Source organism: Nycticebus coucang, chromosome 3 (genome assembly GCF_027406575.1).
Source record: "Nycticebus coucang isolate mNycCou1 chromosome 3, mNycCou1.pri, whole genome shotgun sequence".
Lineage (NCBI taxonomy): Eukaryota > Metazoa > Chordata > Mammalia > Primates > Lorisidae > Nycticebus > Nycticebus coucang.
Window position 1 is genome coordinate 69402307 of NC_069782.1, and position 17108 is coordinate 69419414.

General features: G+C 47.0%; 1 protein-coding gene across 2 annotated transcripts; it reads right to left on the bottom strand.

The window, feature by feature from the left end:
• Positions 1 to 3340: 3340 nt before the first annotated feature.
• On the bottom strand, positions 3341 to 16512 carry LOC128582212 (cytochrome P450 4F11-like). 2 transcript variants are annotated; one of them, XM_053585901.1, is made up of 13 exons: positions 16412 to 16512; positions 15882 to 16080; positions 14023 to 14167; positions 10647 to 10700; positions 10428 to 10555; positions 9217 to 9338; positions 8185 to 8455; positions 7081 to 7147; positions 6770 to 6899; positions 4425 to 4558; positions 4265 to 4329; positions 4002 to 4084; positions 3341 to 3592 (listed from the first exon to the last, which is right to left on the bottom strand). In XM_053585901.1, exons 2-13 carry the CDS (start codon positions 16077 to 16079, stop codon positions 3415 to 3417), a joined length of 1575 nt encoding a protein of 524 aa, XP_053441876.1. In that variant the 5' UTR covers position 16080; positions 16412 to 16512; the 3' UTR covers positions 3341 to 3414. The 2 variants fall into 2 exon arrangements, with proteins under 2 accessions (XP_053441876.1, XP_053441877.1); XM_053585902.1 differs by having other exon boundaries at positions 16405 to 16481.
• Positions 16513 to 17108: the final 596 nt, after the last annotated feature.

The window sequence follows — 17108 nt, forward strand, 5'->3', positions numbered from 1 at the left end:
TTCTGTTGCATAAAACTATAACTAATCTTTGTATACCTATTTGGAATGAAACAACTTGATACACACTTAAAAATTCTAAAAAGTCGTTTGTGTAGATTCTTTCATATTTCTGATTCCATCTATGAATTGTGATAGTTTTGTATCATCCTTTTAAATCTTTAATACTTTTCAGATTTTTTATTACATACTTGAGCAAGGTCCCACATTATAAATGTTAAAGAGAAGTAACAACAGTGGGAATAGATTGTTTCTTATTTAGAATAAAATGTTTTCAATATTCTACTGTTAAGCACTGTATTTATGGAAGTTTCGTGTATACAGGCTAGGACGTTTCCTTTCTACTCCAATGTCACTGAGTTTATTTTTATTTTTATTTATTTATTTTTTATTAAATCATAGCTGTATACATTAATGTATTTATGAAGTACAATGTGCTGATTTTATATTCAATTTGTAATGCTTACATCAAACCGGCTAACATAGCTTTCATCTCACCTTCTTAATTATTCTGTTAAGACATTTGTACTCTACACTTAATAGATTTGACATATACCCTTACAAAATGCACCATACATGTGTTCTCACTGATTTACTTCTTTTTGAGACAGTCTCACTATGTCACCCTTGGTAGAGTGCTGTGGTGTCACAGCTCACAGCAACCTCAAACTCTTGGGCTTAAGAGATTCTCTTGCCTCAGCCTCCCAAGTAGCTGGGACTACAGGTACTTGCCACAATGCCTGGCTATTTTTTGGTTGTAGTTGTCATTGTTGTTTGGTGGGCCCAGGCTGGGTTTGAACTCTCCTGCTCCTGTGTATGTGGCTGGTGCCTTAGCCACTGAGCTACAGGTGCTGAGCCACTGAGTATATTTTTAAATGCTGTTTTAAAAAAATAATTATTAATAGATAAATTTCATTGATTACATTTTTATGTGGAAATTTCCAATAGATACAAAAGTAGAAGAAAAATAAAATTTTTGATGTCTCACCTCCAATAGTTGTAAACACTAAACCAATTCTGTTTCACTTATATCCCTGCCACAAATCTGCTATAGTGTTGTTAAGAAAAGCCCCAACACTGTGTTACTTACTTAATCCATAAGGACTTAAGTGTGTACCTCTGACACATAACACCTTCTTTTTAAGATATAACCTCCATGCCATTATCACATGTAACATAAAGCCCACAATATGCCCTACTAAGATAGCCAAGTCTCTCTCATCCTGGTGTTTTCCACACCATTTTGCTGCAATTTCAATGGGTCTCTTTAGGGCACATACTCCTGAGCCCCTAAGGGCAGCCACCCATAAAGAGGATAAATGGATGGACAAATGCATGGGCAGCCAGCAGAACAAACCTTTGTTTGTCTTACTGACTAACTTTTATAGATCAGAGCAAGGGAGCTGCTCTACTAGGAATGAAACTCTGACTCGGAAGCAGGTTGTCTAGGAAAGGTTTAGTACCAGGTTCCTCAAGAAGGTGTTTTGCATAACAGGTGAGGGGTGGCTGCCTTTCCAGTGAAGCCTGGTTTCTGGCAGATGCTTGTCCTTGTGAGCAGCTGGCATAAAGCCGACTCAGGCACCCTGGTGCTCACTGGGCATTTATGGTAAGGTGTGAAAACTCAATATTGACAGAGTGTTCTACCCAACTTCATCTATAAATTCTTTACTATCCCAATAAAAATCTTAGGAAGTTATTTTGTGGATGCCAACAAAATAATTCTAAAATTTATAAGGAAAGACAAAACACCTATAATAGCTAATACCATGTTGATAGAACAAAGTTGGAAGAGTGGACTTGTCCAGCTTCAAGACAATATAGAGCTACAGTAATCTAGATGTTGTGGTATCAGTGAAAGACAGTGGGTCGATGGAACAGAATAGAAAGCACAGAAAATAGATTCACGTAAATGTAAAACCCATCACTGCCAAAGATGCAAGGACAAGAAAAGATAATTTATTAGGATCAAGGTCAGGGTGGCTGAGTGGGGGGTGATCAGTTGGAGAGGAGATTTAAGGACTTGGCCGGGCTCAATGGTGCAAGTCCCTTACCCTGTGAGAAGAGATCACCGTAGCAGGACACTATTTTGAGACATTAACTGAAATTACTCTCATTCTCTACCTCTTTGCACTCTCAGGTACCCCCATCATTCTCAGAAATAATCGTTTTCTGTATGCACAGATCTTGCTGGGGAAAGACTTGATTTAATGAGCATGAATATTAGAATTCTTGCTTTTGAGTCCAAGGCACGCTTTTAAAAGTCATGGCAGGAATAAGTATCAATAGACTTTCTGGAACAGGCAGTAATAATGGCTACATTTGTTGAGCATTAATTGTGCACCAGATACAGCACTAAGTCCTTTTGAATCAGTCCTCAGGACAGTCCTGAGGTACGCAGCGTTGTTGTCCTCATTGAGGAAACTGAGGCACAGAGAGGCACATTAACTTGCCCAAGTCACAGCAGAGCCCAGACTTGAGCCCAAGCAGTCTGGCTCTGGATCCCTTTGCTTTTGCTGCTTGCATCCAGAGGTCTGGCTTTGGATCTCCAGAGAAACAGAATGGCACTGCCCCCGCCCCCTCCAAGATGGGTCAGGGCGGCTTGTGGTGGGAATGAAGGAACCCAGAGGTGAAAAGGTGGGGATGAGCCTCCCCACCCACGCTCTTGGGAGAGCTCCTAAGGGGGTTAAATCAGTGTGCGCTGTCCAGGCTGCCCAGGCAGCATAAAGGGACCAGAAGAAAGGAGTGAGGGACTCCCCGAAGGTAGGAGAAGCGGTCACAGATTGGACCAACCGGGAAGGGTGGACACAGGGGTGGGACATCGGCAAGAGCAGGAAGGGAACTAGGAATCCTGGACAGGTTGCTAGGGTGGGAACTGCAGGCCTCCTCCTCCTAATTATATACAACTAGGAATGCTTACATCACACCGGTTAACATAGTTTTCACCTCACTTTCTTAATTATTGTGTTAAGACATTTATACTCTACATTTAGTTAAGACTGGTCAGGGGGCTCTGTGGGGGCGTCAGGGGGCACCCCTCAGTAGGTGAAGGGATCTGCCTCTAGGAGTCCTCTCTCTGTCTCAGAGCCTTCGGCTTGGCCCTTAAATTTGCCCTTAACCCTGGCCCTCTCCTGCTCAAACACCTCCCATGGCTCCTTACCACCTGTAGAATAAAGTCCATACTTGGGCTCTGAGAGAACCAGCGGTAGGCACAGGAGCGCTGCGCTCAGCCAGGGAGGCGGTCGGGGTGTGGCGCTCACAGACCAGCCCCGCCTCCACCCATCAAGCCCACCCCTGGTCCGCGCAGTGCCCGAGCGCCCCCTGCTGGCTGTGGGTGAGGTTCGGGCAGAGGAGACTGCAGAGTTTTATTCCCAGGAACCTGCAAAGGTAGGAGGGTGGGGTGGAGGGTGGGGTGGCGGGTCACTGTCCGCCCGCCTTCAGCGGCTCTACGCGCAGCCAAAGGCCGCCCTCCGCGCGCAGAATCAGCTCAGGCTGCCTGCGGGGTTCCGCGTGGTCCGGCAAGACGCGAAAGCGCAGCAGCGTGAGCGCCAGGACCACCTTCATCTCGGCCATGGCGAACGCCTGCCCGATGCAGTTCCTGAGGGGTGAGAATATGGACTCAGAATTCGCCTAGGACCACCATTTGGACCCCATCTCCTCTGGATAATGACCCGCCCCCCGCAACCACATCAGCCTGCGGGGCACAGAAGGGAGCTAAGTATGTGTGGGGCTTCTTGCCCGCCCACTGTGAGCCCGCATAACCCCCAGCCTGGCCCAAACTCTAGCCCCAACTCACAACAACAGACAGGAAGGGGGCTCTAGCACAGTTTCTCCCATCTTGGTGACCTCCGTGTTATGTACCTTTGCCCTTAACTTCGGGGAGCAGGGAAGGAGAGCTGAATCTCTGATCATCTGCAGCTCCCCAACACCTCACCTTTTCCTACTGTCATTGCCCAGACCCCTGAACCCATCACTCAATCCCTGCCTGGGACACACACCAAACTTACCTGGGCCCTGCGGAAAAGGGGATAAAAGCCAGAGGTGACCTCTCCTTGACTTTGTCTGGGTCAAAGCGGGAGGGGTCATAGACCTGGAGGACAGAGGGAGACAGGCTTGCTGGGTGGGGTCTCCCAGGACAGCCAGCCTTGGAGACACAGGTGAGTGTGTCTAGTAGTAGGGGAGGAGGTAACCTCCAGTTTCCCTGTCAAAGTCCTGCCCCCTCCTGCAGGACCCCTGGAAGGGATAAAAAAAAGTGGGGCAAGTTTATCACCTCTGGGTCCGACCACACAGTTGGGTTGTGATGGGTTCCTAAAATATTGATGAGGCAGATGACACCTGTGGGAGAGGAGGGGACAGTCAGAACTGGGTCCCTCTGCCGGATGGGATCTTCTTCCTGCCCAGAATCCTCCTCCCGCCGCCATTGTGGGCACCTTTGGGGATGACTCGGCCATCTGGGAGCTCAATGTCCTGGGTACAGTGACGGGAGACCAATGGAACTGGAGGATGCAGCCGCAGACTCTCCTTAATGCACATGGTCAGGAAGGGCAGCTGGGCCAGGTCGTCCCTAAGGAAACAACCCCCCACAACAGTTATCCAGGGAGCAAAGACAGAAAGAATCCTCCAGTGCTCTGTTTCCCAGGGAGACCTTTTATCCCCCCAAAGTAAGTTTCACAGGAATCAAATATTTGAGAATTAGAAAAGCGGGAAAAAATCAGAAGAGCAGAGAATTCAACAGTACCAGAGGAAATTTAGCTGGCTATTTTAAAAAGACCATTCTGGTGAAAATATAACATCCAAAAGCCAACTGGAAAAAGTTAACAAATTTGCATAAAAATATTTTTTATGGCAAGAAAGCAAAATCAACAAAAGAAACAAAATATACAGATCCAATGTTTTGCTCTTATTTATCATTGCGCTGGAGATTCTAGCAAATGTAACTCAACAGGAAAGAAAGGAGGGTGAGTGATGCAATTTGCAATGAGGTAAATGTATCATTTTGGCAGATAGATTTTATACTTAGAAAATACAAACAATTCCATTGGACAACTTTTAGAAATATTGAAGAGCCAGTGAGCAGGCTGAACTCTTTGCTCATTTGGTTTCCAGTAACTATTTAAAATTTTAGTGCCAGATACACTTAACTGGTTTGACAACCTATATTATCCACTCCTGTGGCCCAATACCACCTTCACAGGTTGCCTAAGTTATTGTTTTTTAATGTATCCTTCCAAAGCTACCTTTTAGTATCTTTAAAAATTATGTAGCAGCATCCTAGATATAGGATATACTATAGTTATTGTACTGTCATATACTATCACACCATACACCATACTCTGTATCTTTTCTCATTGAGGATTATATCATCTCTTCTTGTGTCTCTCCTGTGACTTGGGTCAAAATGGGTTTATCCCTACTCTGGAGGTATGCATTAATTTTCCCATAGTTTCTCCTAGATATCTTTTAAGACTCTTCTGGGGTTTTTAAAGAAAATATATTAAATACTCAATTGCTCTGGACATTTCTAAACATCTTCCTAGTTGTTTCAAAAGCTTTTACTTAATGATCCATATTTTTCCCTGGGATACTAGACACCACCACTAGCATATACTAAGTTCATTGGTGCAAAATTTATATGCATAAACTATTCATTTTTCCATGTAGAAATAACAGCCAGTTGGAAAAGATGATATAAGGAAAGATACTACTACCAATAGTAATATAAAATACTGGGATTAAATTTAACAAGAAACATTAAATGTCTATGCTCCAAATGAACTTGTAAATTTCCCTGAATCCAAATAAAAGATGTACTTCACCATAGTAACAAAATACCTATGTTTTTATTTAATATAACATGCCTATGATCTGTAAGCAAATATTTAAAACTCTGTTTAAACTAAAGATTATTTTAACAAGGGAATATCTTCCTTTTTTTTTTTTTGCAGTTTGGCCAGGGCCATGTTTGAACCTGCCACCCTTGGTATATGGGGCTGGCGCCCTGCCTACTGAGTTACAGGTGCCATCCCAACAATGGAATATCTATTTCCTACTCTGAGAGAAGATGCATCAATATTATGAAGTCATCCATTTCTCACAAATCAATCTCTATTCAAGTCAACCGATAGAATATTCAACTCAAATTTGTCTGATTTCTAAGGAATGTGATAAACTTACTCTAAATTTTTTCTGGAAGAATAGAAGATCAATAAGAGGTAGGTCAGTTTGAAAATCAAATGTTAAAGAGGATTATTCTACCAGACATAATTTCAAAGTCACAGTAGTAAAAGTAGTGTAGCATTCTCCAAAAGCAGAAAAATAGACTCATGGAACTAGATAGAGACAGACATGTGAATAGGTGAAAACTTAACATCTAGTCTCCTATGTGAATCCCTGGACTGGACAGTAGGGTAGGATTTAGGGCACAGAAGAGCAAATATTCAGTTAGTGAAGATGTTTTTTAAAATGATATTTAAAAAAAAATGATATTTCAGGGAGAAAAGAAAGGGAGTGGAGAAGTTCATTTACTGAACATGTGCTAAGTGGCATCATTAGCCCTCACATAAGGTTACTAATTCTCTCAGTAACTCAGGTATTTCTGTCGCTAGAGCCTTTCCCCTGATAGCCCGGCTGAGCATCAAGTCCTGCCTCTGGGCTCTGACCCTATTACCACTAAGAAATACTGGTAGGATCAAGAAAAACAACTTCTCTCCTGCCCCCTTGTGGAGCAGAGCCAATGAGAGAGGCTCAGAAACAGGCCTTGAGGACCCGCACTCACCATTCTATCTCTTCAGGCTCACGGTCCTTCAGAAGCTCTTGCACCTCCTGCCGGCAGCGCTCCTGATATTCTGGGTGTCTTGCAAGGTTATACAGCACCCAGGAGAGACCACTAGCTGTGGTATCATGGCCTGAGTGGCAAGAAGGTTGACATGGGTCTCTCAGATGCTTCAGCACCAGAGAGGTGGACACCCTTACATTGAGGCCCTTCCCACTGAGATGGGAAGGATGGAATGATCCAAGGTCCACCCGCGAAGTCTCTGTGGTGGAGAGACCTGTATCCCTACTGCAGTCCCACCCTGGGATCCTCACCCTCAAACATGAAGGTGTCAGCTTCTGCTCTTATGTCCTCATCTGACAACTCCTTCCCATCTTCATCCTAGAGAAAAGTCAAGACCACCCCCCCAATCATACTAGCTTTCATACTTGAGTCTAATGTGAGACAATCTTTCAAGATCCATCCTCATTTCAAAAACCTAAACCCATCATTCCTAGATCTCTCTTGGTCACCATTGTCAGAGCTCTCACCTGATGGGCTTCCTCTATGACTTCCTTGCCTCCTCTCTTATCCCTGATGGGAGGAATCAATGATCCACGAATGGTTTCATGTTTCTGCATAATGAGGACTTTTGGAGCAAAAGTCCTGGGTTACAGGATATTTAAATGGTAATTTGCCTTGGAGGTTAGAAATTAAGTGTTGCTCCAGAAATATTGCTTCACATTCTAGGATGGTAAACACAGAGAATCTTATCTTTCCTCCCTTAAAGGCATTTGGCTTATAAACCTATAGCTGTTGAGATGTCAATAAAGAGGAGTTTATACTAAAGAACAAAGCGCATGCTCTCTCTCTCCCCCTTGCCCTGTTCTCTCTCTCTCTCTTTCTAGAAGGAAGGAGGGAGTGATGTGCCAGCTCATTTCAATAAGCTCCAAGACGCATGAAGTAGGGACGCTCTTCTGTGGTACAATTTCTGATGCACTAAGAGGTAAAAACATTGCATTGCCTGGGGAGGAATTTGGGAGGGGGGATCCAAAACTAGAGTCCTACTCTGGCTGCTGTTATTGCTATGAATAATAAATGGGCTGCTCTGATCTACGAGGTAGCGTCATCTATCAGCTTAGATGTAGACATAGACAAAGACATAGGTATATGATGCACAAAGAAGTGTGGCAGACTAACACAATAATTTGTAAATGAAATAAAATCTAAGGTTCCTCATAGTTTCAGACCTAGCAGTCCCCTGCTTGGCTGCACTTCACAGACTGATCTCTAAAATATATCTCTGACCAGTACCCTCCCACCTCAAATAATTTCCATGGTTCCCCAGTTTCCCACTGGATCAGATCCAAGTTCTTTAATCTAGAATTTGACATGAAGCTCCATTTTATCTCTAGAATTTATACCCCAGAGAAGCCCACCTTGGCCAGCAGGAGCACATCAATGAAGTCCAAAGTCTTGGTCTTGGCTTTGGCCTGAAGGAAGTCATCAATACCCTGACTGGGGAGGGTGCAGCGTCGCTCCTGTATGATGGCGTCTGTGAAGTCGTGCACCAGCCTACAGGCCTTGCGGAAGCGCCGCCCATCAGAAGTGAGATAGTACAGGAAGTCCATGAACAAGAGGACCTGCTGGTTCCTTTTTTCTACAAGTGAACTGAGCTCCAAGATGGTGGCAATATATTCACTGGGCTTTCTGCAGGATGAGGGAGGAAACACTTTAACATGTCTGAAGCCCCAGGAGCACCTCCCATTGGCAGACAGGATCTACCTCCCATCAGGAAACTGAATCTCCAGAAACAGATTGTCCCCCCAAGAAGGGCTCAGTCCTGAGACTCAGGGCTACAAACTCTTCTCTCCCTGCATTCCATCCCTGTGAGCTGTCTATGTGCCATTTGGCTCCTAGAGCATAGCTTGGACATGATGCCACTGGTCTCCTCTGTCTCGCCTACTTAGTATCCAGTCCTGCCCCTTGTCCTTCCTGAAACTGTCCAAACAACTCAGATCTTATCAGATTTCAAATGGTTCCTGGCCCAGCCCCCAATCTAGCCTTCTGAATCCAAAGTGAACTCCATCTGGTGTCTACATGACAGTCTGTTCTCCACACAGCTCAGCTCAGACCAGGCCCATCAACAGCTCAGACACCGTCAATGGCTCCCTGGAAACCTCATGATAAAGGTCTTAGCACTTTCCCTAGGTTCTCAATGTCCTTGAGATCTAATCCTTCTCTACCTCTATCACCTCAATTCTAGTGCTTTCTGAATATGCTCTGCTCCCCAGCCTCCTTGCCTTTTCTCAAACATTTCTAACTACATTTTCCTGTCCTTCAAAGTCCAGCTATGACAAACATGCTCCACCATGGCTCTTGTGGTGTTCTAGTCAGTCCTCCCTCCTCCCCTCACCTACTACTCCCTTTGGTCTGTTGTTCAAGTTCCCACACCATGGGCAAGGACTCACTCCTGACAATTGCCGTCAAAGCCGAAGATGCATTTCTGCAGACTGTCCAAGGTCATGAGGCTGATGTGGTGAAACATGTCCAGATGGGCCCTGCCCTCCAAAGCCAGGCCCTGCCACTTGACCTGGCCAGAGAAAGAGACAGAGCTGGCACTGGGACTTCCTCCCCAACCCAGACTCCTCAGAACCAGCTTATAATTTCTCTGGCTCAAGTACCCATCTCCATGGAGGACCAGGCTTGGATGAAAGCAGAAGCTTTTACTATTAGGAGATGAAGACCATATGGCTGGGAGTCAAGAGGACTGGGTTCAAGTTTCAGCTCTGTATCCTATGTTCTGCGTGCCCTTGGTCAACTCATTGCCTTCCCTTAGGTACCACCTGCCAGATCTTCAGCAACAGTTAAGATGTCCTGCTTTGATGCCAGATAAACCAGATTAGAATTTCTGTTTCACCACCCCTATGTTCTTATTACATGGGTGAACTTGAGCAATCCCTTTAATGTTTCTGGCTCTTAGTTTCATCATCTGTAATGGGGCAAAAATAACTTCTAAAAATGATGGTATAATAACTTTAATAAATGTATGCTTTGAGGGATGTTACAGCCTCCTCTTACTCCCTTGGAACCCTGACTCTGCCATGTGAACAACCCGGGATCCCTTCTAGAGGGAGAGAATCTCATGGAGGAAAGTCCAGCTGTCCCAGCTGAGGCTGTCCTTGATCAGCCTGATGCTGGCCCACACATGTGAGAGACTGAGCCAAGATCAGCAAGGCTGCCAGCCTGACCCACAGCTGATCATACACCATGAGTGCACCCCTGCATATCCAGAAGAACACGCCAACTGACCCATAGACTGATTAGCAATTGTGAATGCTTATTGATTTAAACCAGTGAGTTTGCAAGTGGATCATTTGTAGCAATAGCTACCGTACAATCTTCATCATTGATCTCTTGAGTTTATAGGGCTTCTGTGAGAGAAGTAAAAATACCAACATTTTCTGAGACTTTACTATGTCCCAGGGACCGGACTTTATTACATCTTGACTTTTTTTAAAGTAGATATTATTATTATCTTTTTACAGATGAGGAAACCAAGGCTTGGAAGGAAAAACAATGGCCCCTATGTCACCTAGAAGAGCCAAAATTCCAGACAAGATCTCTCAGAAGCCCCTCTACACCAAGGATCCAGTTAGGACCTCAGTTTTAAAAAACTTACATGCATTATGTTTACGCTCCTATTGAAAATCTTTACATAGGGCTTCAGGATGTTGAAATGGAAGGCAGGTGTCAGCATGCGACGATGTTGGCTCCACTTGTCACCACCACTCAGCAGGAGCCCATCCCCTAGTAGGGCAGCCAAGGGCAGTGGGCAAGAAAAGTGCCTTCCAGTGACCCCACAAGGCTGCCCCTCCCCCATTCATCTGTAGTTACTCACCCAGCCATGGTTTCAGGAAGCCATAGAAATTGTTATCCTTGGGTGTGATGGCAGCTGACATGAATAAGGAGAATCAGGGGACATGGAGAGGGATAGGGGAGGAGCTTAGGTAGGGTTGGAGGTTCCCACCCAGGACTTTGCACTTCTCCCCTCTAAGCCCAGCATAGCAGGAAGGGGCCCAAGGGCAGAGGAAGCAGGGAGGATGGGGGAAGGGAAGAGACCAGACAAAGGTGCAGCAGTCAGTGGAGCAAGGACACACTCTAACGTGGCATAGCATGTTCTGTCATGCCTTCACATAGCTACTACATTGTCTAACATGTCTGCAAGATCCAACCATAGCCCAACACCCTACAGAAAACTTCACAGGAACCCTGTCTGCCCCAGAACTCTCTGACATCTCCTGACATGGGTATGAGACCTGTGACACAGCTCCAATGTGTCAGCACCTTCTGACATGAGCACAACAGACACGACAAGCCCTAAATGACACAACATACTCTGAAATTTACCTGAAATGGCCTGACGTGACCTCAGCCTGCCTCATGGATAGGCCCCAGGTAGGATTTAAATATAATCCTATTAATGTCCCAGATGTGGACCAAGCGTGACCCAGACTGTGCCCCAGGCATGATCTGAACATACCTTCAGCCCTGCTTTAGGCAAGACTCATTTCGCAGATGGTTCATAAAGGGACCACGGGCCCCAGAACTCAGACAAGCCCCAAATTTGGCATAGATGTGACAAGCAGGGCAAAGAGAAAGTCTCAACATTTCAGACAAGAATCAAGTAAGTCCCCAACATGTTTGAAGTAACTTTGGCTATAGCTGAACCCTAGACATGACAATCTTCATATGATTGCAGATGAAAATCAGGTGCATGGACCCAGGTGTAAATATGCATGTGACAAGATGTAGCCACACAAGAGGGATGGGCATACAGCAGACACCACACAGAAATGCCTGGACATGAGCAGACAGGACCAGAGGTCAGGCAGGGGGAAGTCCAGGGAAGAGAGGAGCATTGGCATCTCTGGCACAGCCCCTCATATCTGTAGTAGGTCACCAGGCCAGCTGAAGGCAGCACCAAGACCTCAGTAGTGGGCCAGCTGAGGCCAGTGGGACGTCCACCTGAAGCAAAGAACATGGAGTCGAAGCAGGTGGAGTGGAAGATGCAGAGGATCACATACCAGGGCCTCATACATCAGCAGCCCACATCCTCAAAGGTGCTGCCTGGACCCTGTGTGTATAGGAGATCTGTCCCCAAGCTTAGAATCCAGAGATGGACAGGGAGGGCCCAAGTCATGCCAAAGAGAAGGACTTGCAAGGTAGAGACTCAGACTTGGGTCCTAGGAATTCCGTTCAGCCTCTCATCAACCTCTCTGTTCAGTGTCTCCTTCTAGACATCCTCCCCACGTTCTCAAACCCAACAGACATAGCAGCTCAGTTACAAGACAGAAAAAGACATTCCCCTTTTGGATCCTGTTATGGTTTGAATGTCTGCCCCCTTTGGAAACATACATTTAACACTAATCTTGAAGTGGCAGTATTGAGAAATGGGGCCATTAACAGGTGATTGGATGGTGAGGGGTCTGCCATCATTGATGAGTTAATATATTCATGGATTAATGGATTGATGAGTTGTCATGGGAGTGGGATTGGTGGCTTCATAAGAAGAGGAAGAGCGTCCTGAGCTAGCATGCTCAGTCCTCTTCCCCTGTGATGCCTTCCGCCATGTTATGACACAGCACATGGCTGTCACTAGAAGCTGAGCAGAGAGAACCCCTCAAGCTTGAACTTCTACCCTCCAGAATTGTAAGAAATATATTTCTTTGTAAATTACCTAGTTTCAGCTATTCGGTTACAGGAACAGAAATGAACTAAGACAAATTCTAAATGCCACCTTAACCTGGGTCTTCTTTCATCTCATTTTCCAGATAAAGAAACTAAGACTCTGAATGATGAAGTCCCTTACCCATGATTTTGCAGGTGGCAAGTGGCATTTATGAGACTTGAGCCTGGGTCTGTCTGAATCCAGGGCCTGAGTTTTTGTTTGTTTGTTTGTTTTTTTGCAGTTTTTGACCAGGGCTGAGTTTGAACCTGCCACCTCCAGCATACAGGGCCAGCGCCCTACTCCTTTGAGCCACAGGTGCCACCCCTCAGGGCTTGCATTTTAAATCATCAAATTATGTGCCAAGAAACAGTAGCTCTGGAAGCCCAACTCCTGCCAAGTCTAGGCAATCACAGTCAGATGAGGAACTGCTTCTGTGACCAGGTCAGGACAATTACATTGAATCATGGACTACATGTGGAAAGTCTGGGGAAAAGGTGAGGTTTCTGAAGCTTCTGGAACCCTTTGTAGACAGGGATGTAATAAAAGGAAAAGGGATCTAGAAAAAGGTAAGACCAAGAGGGAGACAGATTGCTGAAGATACAGATTCAGACCTGGATCCAGTTGTGCCTGAAGGCCACATTGTTTGGACTTTAAGTCAATAGATGTCTTTCCTTTGCTTAGCTCATATGAGGTCTTTGCTTAGACCATCACTCACAACTGAAAGAGATGTCAGAAGCCAGAGAGACACAGAGAGTTGCTTAGAGACACTCAGCATTTTTTTTTTTAAAGAAAAGGTGTGGTAATGTTATGATATAAATATGTTATTTTCTTTTCATTTTGTTAAGTTAAAAACTTTTTTTGGTTACAGAGTGAACAGAAGAGTAATTCCATGAATGGTAATATGGGTACAGGTACATTTGGATCAAAGGGTAAGATTTTTTGTGTGTGTGTATTTGTGATCAAGCATAAGAATTAAGAGCGTTATGAAAGATTTAGAGGAAAAGAATTGTCTTTAGGCGTAAACTAGTATTAAAGGTGAACTACCAGTTAACAGGGAATTTCAAAAGAACTGATTTTCTAAAAAGCCCACTCAGCATTTTGGTGTCAGATTCTGTGTGGGACGCTGCCCATTTCCCTGCTTGGCCTGCCCTGTCCAAGGAAGGGTAAGGGAAACAAAAGGGCACTTGGCAGCGGGTCTGTCATTAGTGATTCCTGGGGCCTGGAGCAGAAGAGCGATAAACTTATGGCAGACTCGTGGCAGGCTGAGGTAGAAGAAACTGACCGTCAGGGATGGGAGTCATGGAAATAGCAGCTCAGGTCTTCCACCAGCTGCAAGTTCTCCAGGGCAGGGAGCAGACTGCAGAGCAGGGAGGAGACACTGAGGGGGGGTCTGGTGAGTACATGAAGGAAAAAGGAAGGTGGATAAAGGAAAGGAGGGAAGGAGGGGCTGTAGTACGGAAGGGGCCACACAGAAGGTTGGGGGAAGAGGGTTTGAAAGCCCTTGGGTATGCCACGGTGCCCACCACCACAAGCTCTGAGTAGGTACCTGAGGCATTGAGGACAGGTCGCAGGATGTCCGGGTGACACAAATTGATGAGGGGGAGGATGGGTCCCACCCAGAGTTTAAAGCCCTGGGGGTAGATGGCCACCAGCTCAATCCTTTCTCTCAAACTCTCCTCTGTGGGGGAAATCTGCAAACAAGGCAGGTTGGTCACCTCCTGATTGTTAATTTTATGTGTCAAAATTACTGGACTAAGGGATGCCCAGATATCTGGTACAACACTATGTCTAGATGTGTCTGTGAGAGGTTTTGGAAGAGATTAGCACTTGAATTGGTAAAATGAGGAAGGAAGACCCACCCTCCCCCATGTGGGCAGGCACCATCCAATCCATCAAGGGCCCAGAGATAACATAAAGGCAGAGGAAGGGAGACTTGGCTTTGTCTTCTGGAGCTGGGACTTCCATCTTCTCCAGCCCTTGGATATCAAAACTCCAGCTTTTCAGTCTTTGGACTCAGGCCCAATTATAGCACTGGAGTCACTGGGTCTCCAGCTTGCTGATGGTATACAGCGGGACTTCCCAGCCTCCGTAATCACAAGCAAATTCTCATAATAAATCCCTTCCTAACTGTCTATATCTACAGCTAGGTCTATGTGTCCTGTGGTTCTATTTCCTTGGAGAACACCAGGAGGAGCCACAGCTGGCTTCAGCCTCCAGACTTGGTGCAGCCTCTTCAGCAGTGTGCACGATTCTGCAGAGATGGAGGGAATCTCTGCTTCCTCCTGCTCCTTCTCTCTTGGGGCTATCTGCAAATGCCAAAGGTGAATGCAGGGCAGAGGGACAGGATACATTGTCTGCTGTCAGGGGGTCCCACTTTGGTTCCAGAGGAAGGATTTTCTTCTCCTGGGCATGATTCAGCCTGAGAGACGCCATATGGAAAGATCCTCACAGAGCGGGTTGTGGGCAGCAGTGTGACCTTAGGATGTGTCTCTATGGCTGACTTCCACATCCTTTATGTCCTGACTGGTCCACACGGGCTTCAGGTCCTCCCACAGAAAAGGGTCTGCACCCTGAGGACCTTCCAGCCTTGGCAGACCCCAGAGAAGCAGAGAGGAACTCTAACTGTCCAAACAGGATGGTGGCTACTGCCTGTAAGCACCTTCTGCACGCCAGATTCTGTGCACCCTTCCAGTGAGCCTAAGGACTCGCCTATCCCTCCTGCCATTGCAAATGAGCAGACTGAGGCCGAGTCCCCCAAAGGAGAGAGCAGATCTAAGTTGGAGGCAGGGAGGTTAAGAAAGGCTCCTGAAAGGGGAAGCTAGTGGCCAACACTTATCCGGGTTGCACAGTAGGGCCCAATGGGTCATCTTTGTGGGGAAGAGCAGCATAAAAGGAAGGTGCCCCCAGGAAAGGCAGGGGGTGGGACACTGCCCACTCTTCTCTTCCGGCCCAGCTGTGCCCCTGTGTGTTTGGGGTCAGGGGTCACAGTTAATGTCTGTGGAAAGTAGCAGCCCAAATTGGGGCAGACACAGGAAATGGGCCAGGCCGGGAACAGACCCTGGACGGTACCCCTCAGAAAGTCTCAAGTCCAGCAGTGGAGAAGGTGGGAGTAATGCCAGTGCTCCCTGCTCTGTGCAGCCCTCCCCTTGATCCCCTCAAGGTGCAACAATGTAAGAAGACAGGCCAGGAAAGGATCCTAAGTAGGCTGGGGGTCAGGGACAAGGAGGTGGGGTGGCACAGCAGAGTAATGAGGGAGCCAGCTGGAGAATGAGGGAGCTGCCTCCCTGGCTTCTCTGCTATCCCAGACCCCAGCCCACCTCAATGCCCAGCTCCCCGATCCCCCTTCCTAGCCCCAGAAAAGTCTGCCTCCTCTGAGACCCAGACCCATCTTGCTGCCACACTCACCAGGCCCTGGTGACCCCAAAACCAGTTTAGTTTTGGAGGTTGTGGGAAACAGCGGAGGCGGCGACAGTTGTCGTAGAAGGAGTAGGTCCAGGCCAGGATGCGGGCCAGGAGCCATGAGGACCAGACCACCAGCAGCAGCAGCCACGGGGAGGTTGCTACCGGCCCCAGTCCCAGCCAGGCCAGGCTCAGCTGCGGCATCCTGCAGGACAGACAGGTGGGAGGGGGGAGTTCCTGAGGCCCATGGGAGGTGACAGGGTGATCTTAGAGAGGGGAAAGCAGGGACTAACAGCTAAAGTCCAAATAGGTTCAGTCAGAAACTGCAGCAAACCAGCCTCCACTTGTCTAGTAAACACTTAGGAAGGGACAAAGAGAGGCTGAAGAGAGTTAGAAAGGCCTACCCCAAATCACAGGGAACATTGCCAGGAAACCACCATTCCCAGGCCAATGTCCCTGGAGCCATTCCAGCCTTAGGGAGCCCCTCCCCTTCCCAATCCAGTACCCTCCAGGCCCACCAACCCCCAACCTGCCACCTTCTTTCAGGAGAGTTTGTCCACACAACCGTCTCTTTCCCTCTGCTGGGAGATCTTTGTCCCTGGCCCCCGCTCTAGGAAAGGCTGAGGGAGACTGGGCTTAGCTGGGAAGCCAATCCCTTGTGGGCTGGCTGCCTCCTCCTCATCTGGGCAGCTGGCCAAAAATGTTAGGATGGGCCAGCTGGCTGCACAGGAATCAGCTCACATGAGAGCACAGGCCCTGGAACCTCAACAACTTAGCACCTCCCGTGTGGTGCATGGGGATACATTGCAGGGCCACTGAAAGGTGGCTCAGAGTCCCAAAGTGTAAAGGCCAGGCTGCAGCAGGTAAAAGCATGACCTGGACAGTTCAGGTGCCAGGTGAGCAGAGCCAGGCCAAGTCTTATCCCTCATCATCAGTTGACCTCCTGTGCAAACATGGGCCTGGAATACATGCACCATTTCTTGGTGCAGAATCAAGAAGCTGAGAGATGAAACCCTAAGAGCAAAAGGCTTTACAGACTGGCAGGAGTTCAAGTCCTGCCTGGAGGCAGTCCCAGTCGTGTTGAGACATAACTGCTAGAAACAGAAAGAAAGAATGCAGCCTTGCTGGCAATTCTCCCGGTCAGACTTTATGGATAAAGAGCCCAGCTGGAAGGGAAGGCTGGAGGATGGGCTCAGTGTCAGAGGACAGAGAAGGACTGTGAGCAGATGAGGT

Excerpts from the sequence above, each read along its gene's own strand:
- LOC128582212 (XM_053585901.1), bottom strand. The coding sequence starts at position 16,079 with ATGCCGCAGCTGAGCCTGGCCTGGCTGGGACTGGGGCCGGTAGCAACC. Across the intron at positions 10,556-10,646 it reads CTTCCTGAAACCATGGCTGG|GGGATGGGCTCCTGCTGAGT; the intron begins GTGAGTAACTAC and ends CTGCCCTACTAG. Across the intron at positions 4,330-4,424 it reads TGGCCGAGTCATCCCCAAAG|GTGTCATCTGCCTCATCAAT; the intron begins GTGCCCACAATG and ends CCTCTCCCACAG.